Here is a 12,271-nt window from a genome sequence, read left to right as displayed (position 1 = left end):
ATGGCTTCAGGTGCAACAAACCAAGTTTACATTTCAACTCGGTGATTTCGTCATCGCACAATAGGTTAATACATCGCACAACACAGTGTATTGGAGACAGGTTAGTACCCAGACAGCAAAATCAGTCATTTTTACATTGATTTAACGTCTGCAAGCGAATTTTGAGGTGTGGGAGTGGTTTACCTAACGTTTAATCAAAATAGTTGCATGTAGTTTGGTTTATTTCGTTGTTCACAACATAAAAAGCATTCTACAAAATACTTGTAGATAGATATAATTAAATTTTACAAAACAATACACCAGCAATTAAAAAAAATACCTTTGTTGCACCCCAAAAAGTATATTTACAATAAATTTTACTGTTGCTCATTCACGTCAGCAATTTCAAAAAATTTAACAAAGATATACAATTTTACATCGACACATTGAAATTTGTTTGACAAAAATTCATAATGTGCTTTTGCACTTTCCAAAAAAAAGGATAACTGCAATAAACATCAGTCTTTGTTGTAAGCAAAGCGCTATAAAATTGCCGTGGCAAAATACTGCAACAAAAATAAAACTGAACTGCTCATCGTTTCGCTACTGCTCTGGTCAGGCCAAGGGTGAAGAGAAATTCATTTTCGGTTCTGGTTTTGTGCGGATAAAGTCTGAAAACAAAATTGTGCAACAATCCGTCTAACTCAGATACAAGGACGAGTCCAACCAGGATCCTTTCATTGACAATAACTTTTCTATGAGCGGCTTTACATCTTTACTTGAATCTCCAAAGCGCATTTCTGCAACAAAACGTAAACTTCGATGTGAACATGTCGGTTAATGATCGCATAAAGGTCTTTACAAAATGCCAATAGAAATTATTAAAGAGAAATGACCTTAATTAAAGCCAATTCACTGGACATACAGCCTTGTAAACAACTTCCGTTATTTCTAAATTGGGAAATCCTTGTACTTGAGTGCGAATGTGACATACTTAGCGCAGTGTGTTATAGCTATTACAAGAATACAAGCTGATACCTTGTATGGCAGTGGTGAAAGGTCAGATCCGCAGTTACGTGCTAAAAGTAGCGCTCTATATTTTATTGATTTATTTATCAGAAGCAGATAGCCCACAAAGTTTTGTCAACAAAACAAAGATACTTAATCTTTAGAAATAAAATACTGTGCTACAAATTAAGCAGCATGCATCATAATGCTTTTATCAAAAGGTAAAGTTATGCAAAATGTATTGTTCTTGCACACGAAATGACATGACGTAGGCTATTACTTACGCTTTCCCAGTTGAATGTCAACACCACATAACTTCTTATTCGATTCCATTGTGTTGGCTGACCACACAGCCACCAGCAATTTTCCTCGAGTCAACATTTTACGAGGGATATGTTGCAAAACGACGTCAGTGTTAAATGAAACGGAGTTTGAGAGCCTAACTTGTTTTGTCCTGACCTTCTTTCTTCTAAACCCAGCTTCAACATTTTCCAAAATTCTATCACATTAAAAGGTATTTTGTTTTATAAACAATAATTTTATCGTATCTATTTATACAAAACGACAAATCGTTTTCAAAATTGAAAAACTTGCCGTTACAGTTTCAAGTTTTTATGTGTACTGTGCCAACAAATCAAACTATTAGAAAGACAAATGGAAAATTGTTTGTTTGCTTAAAAATAATCATTAAAAAAAAAATAAAAGGCGCAACAGTTTGAGACCGAAAAACTTTGTTTAGTTTGTTATAAGCAGATGTTTGTATTAAAAGTCTGTTACAATTTTACAAGACCATTGTGCATTCCGTCTGTTGTGTGTTGAGTATGGTTTATATCAGTGGTTCTCAACGGGGGCGGTACCGCCCCCCCAGGGGGCGTTTTGATTTTGCAGGGGGCGGTATGATTATATCGGCTCAAGGGGGGCGTTTTGATCATTAAGGTGCATTCTGATTTAACCCATCTGATTTAAGCCCAGCGTAACGATTTCGTCAAAGAGCTCGCATCTTCGTGGTAGCATGTCCTACTTAATACCTGGTGGAAAAATGATTTAGCGGTGTTGTTCTGCTACATACCAAACAGCGAAACCCACTTGACATATCCATAAGAGATCTTCGAATGTTTCTCACTGGCTATTGAAAGTAAGTTATTTATTGTTTTATATTTGCTTTTTGTAATTAATCGATTTTGTTGGGGGGTGGGGGGGCGGTAATATTTTGCCAGTTTATGAAGGGGGCGTTGGGCCAAAAAAGGTTGAGAATCACTGGTTTATATCATAATCAACTTACACTTTAATGTAGACTTTTATCTTCTTTTCTTGCACAAGTCCGTCCAGTTTCTTGATGTGCAATATAACATCACACGTATCACAGTCTTCAATAACAAAGTTCATATCATTGCTACAGGAATCTGCGTGATTCACTTTCATCTGCACGTCCAAACAGCAAATTGTGGGCACCCCTGGCCCTGGCCGAGAGCCAAAAAACACAACACAATCTTTCTGTACCTACAATAAAGATCTTAATGAGTAAATGAGTTGCTGCAAGCATTTTAACAACCACAGGTGACTACGTTTTGTAAGATGTAAAGACAAAAACAGCAAGAACAAACATGCTACTGCGGTGGAAGATGGTAGTTGTTTTTTTTCAACAAATTTCAAAATTACATTTTTTCATGCTGACGATGGCTTTTTGTTTCATGCAGATTACTATCAAAAATTCACCATAAAAAGAAACCATTTCAATCGTTTAAATATCTTTTTCACAAAAATAAAACAAATATATATTTTTCAATCAAAGCCATTGCTTTTAGCTTCTTAGTTATAGTTCAGTGCTTCTGACATTTTATGTCAAGCGCCAACAGCATTCCGTACTAATTTTACAAAAACATAGTTCTGCGGACCAAATTAAAAATCTTCTCCTCCATGCATGTAGCCTACTTTTTACGCTACAAACTAAGCATTGAAAACTAAATTCTGACAAGCTCGAATTTGGGACTATCCTGATTCAATTGAACGCAATAGCAAAAGTAGACGGCACATTTTAGAGCTAAAAAACTAACAAAAAATAAAAAAATTCTCACCTTTGCTGTTTCAGTCTCTCTTTCTTTAGTATCCGTATGTTTCGATGTGTCGGAAGTTGCTGGTTTAGCAACTTTCGCACTAACAGCATTATTTGTGTCTGGTGGACAGGTGGAACCATTTTGCTTCCACCCTTCAGTTCTTAATTGATCTTCAGCGTCAATTTGATTTGTGATAATGGCCGCTGATGAAATGCCTGAGCCCTTCTTTGGATTAGTCGAGTGATCGATCGATGATTTTTCAATTTTCTCTTTGCGATTAGAGTCCAAATCCGATAGGTCACTGAACTCAGGCAAAAACGTGGTTTGTGTGACCGCTGTGCAAATATTTTTGACCGTTTGCAATATGCTGTTGTGGACTTCGTGCAGTGGGTTGCCTTGCTTGTCAGGCGAAGACTGCTCTTCTGTCATAATCTGTAGGCACCAAGCCTTACCCATTCTGTCTTCCGTTGATGTTAATCCGTAATCAGCAAACTCACTTTCTGACAATTGAAAATAAAGCTCTTGGGCAGTTATGCCTGGAACAAGATTGTACGTGATTCTCTGAGACGTAGACTTCGCGTTATGAGTGTTTACATCAGCGGTGGTTTGACCATCCGTTGTGATGCAGTTCAATGAGTCAGTGCTTCCTGTTGCAATTGCGTCTGGTGACGTATCTGCAACGCTGCCAGATGCGTTGTCAAGAAATCTTGACGCACGGTCGCACGTACAAACGTCAATTGCCGAAATGTCCTGTGACTTTTCGTCAGAACAATCAACGTTAACTACATGAACATCAACTTTTGTGGTTCCTTTTGTGCCGGTGTTGACCCTTTCATCAATTGTTTGCGGTTTTTCGATTGCACTGCTTCTGTTTGTTGTTTGGCAGGATGACAAGTCATTGATTGCAGCTACGTCATCTAGTTTACCACAAGCCACTTCGGCCAAATTACTTTTTTTTGCCTTTTCGTCGTTTCCGCAAGAAGTAGTTATCTTGTCTAGAATTTTGACCTTAATTCCAGTGCTGTAGATAGGCAATGGTTGAATGCATGACTTTCGTTTGACGCTTGCTCCTTTTTCTACACTATTTTGAACACCTTGGCCACTCAGATCAGTGTTAACATCTTTACATGATTTTTGAATTTCAGTGTTTACGCTCTCCGTTGGCTGATCAGAAGTGTCGACGTTTTCAACGTCTACCGTTTCGCATGACAAAGACGAATTTTCTGAGTTTCTCTCTTTGCAAGAAGTTTCCCGGTGCGTTGGTACTTTTGATGTTGGAATAGTTTGATTTGTATCTTTTACCACTGTGTCTTTTGATAATGGAAACGTTGTTGATTGAGTTTTTTCAAAGTCATTTGATGAGAGATTCTCATTTAGGGATTGAGAGTCCACCAGGCCGGAGTGTGGATGTTTCTGAGCCATTTCAAGTTGATCTTCCTTATTTCCACTAAAATCCTTGTTAGTTGCGGAATCCTTTTTGCTTTCTGGGTTGATGCATGTATCAATGGCTCCATGATGCTCGCTATCTTTGGTGGATAAAGACGTAACGTCACTTTTACGTAAACTGCTACAAACTGACGTTACGTCAACGTCAAAATCAGATCTTGGTAAATGTGTTTCAGTTAGCTGATTATCGCAAAAATCTTCTACTGGCACAGTAATAAGTTCTATTGTTTTCAAGACAGCACAACTTTCACACTCGTCGATCAAAGCAGCTTCATCTTTTCCACTGAGTTCAACAAGCTTCTCCTCCTGCTCTGTGGGAAGAAATAGTGAGTTTGCTGCATGGTAATAGCTTACAGTGTCACCGTTCTTATAAGGGTTTGCATCTTCTCGGTCACTTTCATTCAAAGACGATATGAGCTCGAACGTGACAGTGTTTTCTGACACACACGAAGAGCTGACTGTGGTAGCAGAACTACTCTCTGATTGCGTTTCCCATTCCGAGGTACTTGAGCTTGATGTCAGTTTCGAGCCGAAAAGTTCGTTTTCGATGTTAGTGCGTCTGACGCCAGATTCAAGTATTTCCTCACACAGACCTTCTTTGCCGATATCCTCGTTGTGTTGTTGATTCATTCTATCTTTTGTTTGGCTTTCAGGGTTGCCCTCGTTATCTTCTTGGAGCAACATGTTCTTATGCAAACCAGCTTCTTTCTTTTTTCTATGCAAGGGAGTAAGTGATGCCAGCCAACGATATGAAGAAAAGTTAAGAAATTTGCTTTTCCACCCTGAAAGCAAGTTTAGTGTCACAATTAAAAAAAAGCCCTTAGTCAAAGTAAGCCAATAGATATTTCATGAACACAAGCGAATAACTGCATTGCTTAGAAAATTGTCACTTTAATATGTATTGTGGGTTATACCTAGTGAAGACTGTTAGTATGAAACCAGCGATGATATGAAGTGAGCAGAGTATGCTACTGTTTTGCTGGAATCACTAAGCAACCAAACTTCACCATTAGAAGGTGTTTTTTTTACGGTTGAGATTAACACAAAGGTTAGACTCACATGCGATATATTTAGCTTTAGTTTAAATATTGCACTCTACTCATATGTGTATAGCTTGGACCGATTTTAGTCAAAATTAGACATAGCCTACGTATGACTATACAGTTACAGCAGCGGTTTATTTTTGCAATTTTGCCATAGCCTACATGTTCAACTTTATGAATATCGTATTATCACAAAGGCAACTAACCAACAGGCATTATGTTTTTTTTGGTTACCTGTGGAACTGGTAATTTCTTCAGCTTTTCTGGAATTTTCTTCTTGAGCTTTATCACTGCGCGTAATTACTGTGCAATTAAATTTAGCAGGCTCTATTGGGTTCACGCAAACAGACTATGCGTCATAAAAAATCATGCGCCAAGCTAAACGTTAGGACCATAGCAATGAACTATTAAATTATCTTTAATAGGCATATTTAAATGGCATTGTGACTATGTCCAGCAGTACCGTAGCGTTGACAGGGGAGGTCCAGAGGGTACTATTAAACCCGGGCCCACGATGATTTTAGGGCCCCGCCCCTTTCCAAGGGGCGCGAAAAAGCGAGAAACCACCGCGTATTCTTTGGATATAGTGCGCTTTTCTTGGAAGTGTATTGATTTGGGTTCCGGATATCTTATTGACACCGTTCTGAAAATATCCTCTCAACGGCTCTGCTGTTCATTTACACACTAGGCCTACTACATTATAGCTCTTCTTACCAAGTGATTGCATTGCGTTTCATTTATTGTTACAAGCTCAATTTTCTCATCAAGTTTTGCAAAAATCAACAAAGTCGCTTGATTTGTGCTTACCTCTTTCTGTGCTTTGAATATTTGCTTAAAACAAAAGTAGCTCCCATGCATGCCACGCTGACGATACCTGCCAAGTAAGCTCCATTGTTTGGCAATTGCATAATGTTGTCAGCTCAGCTAATTCACATGTAATAAATACTGCCAAGCATTGCCACTTCCAATAAATTAAACATAAACGTATGTAAATTTTATGATAACCGAATCTCTTTTTCAGAAATATAATTACGCACTATTGTTGATACAGTTCAGAAAATATCTATCAACACGACTGTCTTCAGCATCACGCAACTGATCATAGATCGATTGCTTTACACAGGAATGATCTTTCATCTACGATAAAAGTCTCGTAACCAGAGAGTAAAGTCAAATCCTCGCTAGCATTTGATTGCTGTTATATTGCAATTAACCTTAGACAGAGCTTGAAATGTAAATATATTTACACGGTACCCAGGATTCCAGTTGGCTTTTACGTTGTTAAGATATGCTGATAATTACATTGCATCTTAGCAACCACTCTGCAATAGCATGCCATAGAGGCCAGTAAGTTTTCCAAACACGATAAGACGCAAACGTGAATAAAAAAACTAAAAACAATTCCGCATTGTGGTTGATTTATCTTTAGGAGTTTATTGAAAAGTTGAAAAGATTTCTGTAGTACATCATCGTGATTGGATAAACGATCGGAGTCAAAGCTTAATTGTTTTACTATTTGGATGCAGGAACATTATTTGTACTGGCTGGAAATGAAAAAGCAACTAATATGAATGAAGCCCACCAGTGGTCGAAAACTTGATGAAAATCACTTACATGAAAGTTAATATACAAGATGACGTGTTTTTAAGTATCTCTCCTCTCTAAATACTTTTGACAATGTGCAATTTTTTTCCTTTGACCTGGTGCTTTTCTAGTCAAAGTAATAATCTGTATTGGGTTTGGGTACGCAACACTCAAACAAAGTTCCACAACCTTAAATTGTTGAACTATTTCGGTCAAACTGCAAGTAATCACACACTGTTTTAGTAAGAATGTTTTTATGTAATCTGTGCTTCAGTTTGCAATGGAAAGGTTGAGAGTGATACATTTCTTGACCATTTTATTTCACCTGAGAAGTGTTTACCCAAGCATGCAGTGCGGTAGTAAATTTTTTGTCGACAAAGCCTAATTTAAATAAAATTAAAATAAATTAATACAGATATGCTTATTGCTTATGTCGTTGCTGCCTTCATTCAGCAGTGTAGTAGCCTACATTACAAAGTAGTCACTAAGTGACGCACAAGAGCTGGTGCTCTTTTTATTCGGCTGTGTAAAAGCAACTCACAGTCAATACATCGTTTGCACCAATAAAATTCAATAGAGAATATTGCCGCATGCCTACTGCACATTTGCCAACAGTTGCTTTTGCACGGGCCTTTTGGAATTGCGTTTATAACATACATTGGTCTAATCCTCTTAGTAATGCAGAGGTTTTATGTGCACAAAGAGATTTTTTGTTTCCAAACAAATTTCCCCACGAAACCCACAGTGAAATAGCATCTTGTAAGCTTGTCACTACAAGAAAAACGTGTAGAGTTTGACATGATACTTGCAAAGTACGTTTCTTGTCTGCTGTAAACTAATACATTGTGGTTTGACGAATGTCCAAATAAACGTTTTATCCTCTGTGTCCTTATCAGCGATGCTTCTGCACAACTATTGTTTTAGTGAGGGCTCGACAACCTTTTCTAGCCGCGGGCCAAAACTAAACCTAACATAATCTCGGCAGGCAGTACTAATTTTCCACATTTCCTTCACGGGTTGGATTGTGTGATAATTTGCAAACTAATGACCTTTCAATTAAATTAGGCCAACAGATTATAAAATAAAAAAACACAAAACCAAAACGTGGCCTATATTTTATAAGTAGCCTATTTGGTTTGTTGTTCGAACATGGTACTGTTCAAAATGCAGGTAAAACTTGCACGCCAGTTGTTAAATACGGAGATTAGCATAAATTTGGTGCTTAAAAATGAAATCATATGCTGTCATATATTTTTTTTAAAATTCATGTTGTTTGATTTTCTAGGTCATGACAACGCCCTACTGATCAGACGTTGTAGCAATCTCTGGATAAATGCTGTGCTTATCAGAAAAGTTATTAAAACTAAAACAAATTTTATCCTTGAGAAAAAATTTAAGTCTACAAACTTTACCATGACGTTCATGGCATCCTTTAAACCTGGTTCCTTTGTGTAAAGTGCTTTCTGGTGAATGAGACATTGTAATTTGCCAATGTTCTCACTGATTTCTTCGTCTTATGTGTTTTGAACCAAACCTGAAATAATTTCAAATCACTAGGGTTCGATGTAACTCGAATCAAGAACCTTTGTTTTGTTTATAATTGTGCTGTAAAAGTCCACGAAGGCTCAATTGATACAGTTACAACTTCAAAAATGGCCGTGGTTAAGGCAACAGAAAATGCTGCATGTTCAACACATTTTTACCTTTTCGCAACTTAACATGGCATGATGCAATCAATCAATCAATTATCAATCAATCATTTTATTTTTAGTCATTAACGCGTCCGGGACGAAAAAGATACTAACTACAAAATTCGATATAGACCTACCAGCACGTTAATAAACGGGAAAAAGTGGCAAAACCTTGAAAGGTTTAAAACGTGCCTGAATGGAAAATCATGTAGTAGGCTATATATCAGTAGTTGGCACGGCCACAAAACCTAAAAAACAAATAGCAAAAAATAAAACCAAAACAGAGAGAAGCACACATGTAGTAATGAATGACAGCCTAATGAAAAGTGTTGTGGATTGAATTTGCCAGTTCCACTATTGATGTAGATGAGCAGTCATCATAATAATAAAGGATGGAGAAAGAAAACCGAACATAAAAGAAACCCATCCTCAGGCAAAAGCCCGTTTCGATGGTACCCGGTCATTTGGTCGACAGGACGTTTGGTCGACAGACATTTGGTCGACAGGACGTTTGGTCGACAGGACGTTAGGTCGACAGAACGATTTATTTTAGGGTTAGGGTTAGTTAACTAACCATAACCCTAATCTAACCCTGACTCTAAACCTAACCCTAACCCAAAAATGAATCGTTCTGTCGACCTAACGTCCTGTCGACCAAACGTCCTGTCGACCAAACGTCCTGTCGACCAAATGTCTGTCGACCAAACGACCGTGCACCTTATTGAAACAGTAAAAAACAATATTTGAATAAAGCTTTATACTTTTCATTGAAAGGCAGCCTTAAGTTGTTGTAATTATTGCCAAGAAATTACTGTGTACGGTATAATACAAAAAAAAAACTTAGTCTAAAAAGTGAAGTAAAAGTTTACATTTCATACATTCCACTTTTCGCATGAGATAGACTCTTCGGAAAACTTGCTGGAAGTGCTCAACAATTTATTTCCATTTACATCATTTTGTCAAGCTAACTTATGACTCAGATGGGAAGTTTCGTGAAAATAAAGTATTATACTGTAGTTACATTGAACATTAACTTCGATACAGTTATATTATAAAATCATCGCTTTCGGTTATAATTCGATATAGAAAATTTAGGCTAAGTTATGAGAATACACCAATTGTTCAAACATGACTTTCAAAACTATAGAACTTATGATAAAAATACAAAACTGTTCGTATGTGTTACCAAATAGCTTGATTTTTATACAAAAATGTAGGTTGACAATTCTTAACATGGAAACCATTTCTGAAAGCTATTCGCAAGTGCAGTCTGACCATAGAAAGAGCTCAACACCTGCTCTCCTGGGCCACATCGAAACGGTGCACGGTCGTTTGGTCAACAGACATTTGGTCGACAGGACGTTTGGTCGACAGGACGTTTGGTCGACAGGACGTTAGGTCGACAGAACGATTCATTTTTGGGTTAGGGTTAGGTTTAGAGTCAGGGTTAGATTAGGGTTATGGTTAGTTAACTAACCCTAACCCTAAAATAAATCGTTCTGTCGACCTAACGTCCTGTCGACCAAACGTCCTGTCGACCAAATGTCTGTCGACCAAACGTCCTGTCGACCAAATGACCGGGTACCTTCAATAAACAGCTGTTTTTGAAACAAGTCAATCAGTGATTAGCATTAAAACTGCAAAACAACATTTTTTTTACATTTGCAATGCTGCAAGTTGCAGCATAAATGCTTACAAGATGCCTTAGAAATATTTTTCAGACTTCCATGAAATATTTTTAAGAAGATTATACTTTAACACGAAATTTATCTGAAAACACTTGTTGGTGTTTAAAATGCCTCGCAACCTTTTAAAGCAATATCAAAACCAAAAGCACTGTTGGTTGACATCCAAACAACGCAATGTAGCTCCAAATATGACTTTATTGTTTGCTTGTTTATTTTTTGCATAGTTGCAATACTTAATGAAAATTCTAAAAAATAAATCATAGCCAAACTTGTACTGCCAGTTTCGATTCGGTCACAAAACCGGTAAAGGTGCAGCTTTACTCAAGAATAGCATAGTGGTACCATTCTACTTATTTCTGTGTTCTTCGAAGTGGATTTCAGCGGTTTAGTAAGCCCTCCATAGAGGAAAACTATTTCTTCTTTTTTTTTCTAGCAGAAAATTAATCATTCATTCTTGCTAATCTTTGTAAAATCCTTCTGCTTTAGTTTAAAACATGGTTTCCTAACGACTTTAGAGAATTTTTGTCGTATTTATCCAGTCGTCGAAATTTATTTTTATGACGCTTTGCAGCTTGTGATTAGAGCGGGTGGCTTGCTGATCCTACAGGCTACATGTACACAAATATTGCACATATAATGTATTTAATATATAATATTTAACATTATTTATACTAATATCTACAATTTACTTATAATTATACACAAAAACCAACATGGATAGCTTATAAGTTATGCGGTACCTTTAAGGTTTCCTGTTGGATAACAATTATCAGGTGCAATGCCTTTTCGAGTATTTTATACTAATACATATTTATACACAATATTACCATCTTCAAGCCGCCTAACGGAGTGGAAGGTCTGCCTGTCATGGATGATGAAACCAAAGACTGGCTGCTCTCTAGTAGCCTTTCAGTATAGTCCGGGAACATCGTGAATCTGGGGCGGTAAAATGATAGACCCTTGGCCCCAGAGGCTCACACGACGACGAACGCGAGGTTATATAGCTTAGTGGTCATACCCAGTGTACTTACTACACTGATGAAGCTGCAAGACCGAAATAGTGTGCCACTATCTGAAGTTAGTGTTACTTATTGATTCTATCTTTTGTTAAGGCTCTCACTCCTAAGGAGGTTTTCAATCGAATGAATACAGTCCCGTCTGATTCAGCATATTTTCATATGTATTTTCAATATCCAGGGTGAGACTATTTACATTCAAATAAGTCAATTCCAGATAGTTAACTACAGACTAGTTCGTCGATAAAAACATTTCTACCTTATGAGACCTTATTCAAATAGAACAACACATTAATTAGATACACATACCGTAATAAACTCATCAATCCAAAGAGATTAAGCTAAATTATTATTATTTGTTCTAAAATCCATAGCTCATTGTCAATTCTAATTTCGTTTCGACCACGATATAATGCTGGCACGCTAGAGCCTAAAATCTGGTATCCGGTCATTAATAAATAAAAGAAGTACGTTGTACGAATATTTCACAGTTAGATTTAATGCCCTCACTCCAATAACTTTTGACCTGCACGAAGTTGCAATGCGCAGCAAGTTTAATATGTTGCAACGTCCTTCTAAACATAGTTCAGTGGTCGGTAACTCGTGGAACGTACAGTAAAACAATTATGATATTTCAGGTATTTTGATATATGGGATATTTGTCGTGGAGCTTAGTTTATAAATTGAATTTTTTCATTGAAAAGCCATTTTTTTATGCTTTTGTGCTGTTGTAACTCTACTTGGTATACTGGCGGTCACACA

At 37.2% G+C, this 12,271-nt stretch overlaps 1 protein-coding gene across 1 annotated transcript; it reads right to left on the bottom strand.

The window, feature by feature from the left end:
• Window positions 1–218: 218 nt before the first annotated feature.
• On the bottom strand, window positions 219–6,438 carry LOC145769121 (uncharacterized). Its single transcript, XM_082580715.1, has 6 exons — window positions 6,338–6,438; window positions 5,765–5,820; window positions 3,063–5,269; window positions 2,270–2,487; window positions 1,272–1,486; window positions 219–779 (listed from the first exon to the last, which is right to left on the bottom strand). The coding sequence occupies exons 1-6, from the start codon at window positions 6,436–6,438 to the stop codon at window positions 679–681; spliced, it is 2,898 nt and encodes a 965-aa protein (XP_082436841.1). The 3' UTR covers window positions 219–678.
• Window positions 6,439–12,271: the final 5,833 nt, after the last annotated feature.

This window comes from Aplidium turbinatum, chromosome 4 (assembly GCF_918807975.1).
Source record: "Aplidium turbinatum chromosome 4, kaAplTurb1.1, whole genome shotgun sequence".
Classification (NCBI taxonomy): domain Eukaryota; kingdom Metazoa; phylum Chordata; class Ascidiacea; order Aplousobranchia; family Polyclinidae; genus Aplidium; species Aplidium turbinatum.
Note: the sequence above shows the minus strand (reverse complement) of the source record. Positions and strands in the feature narration are given on the sequence as shown.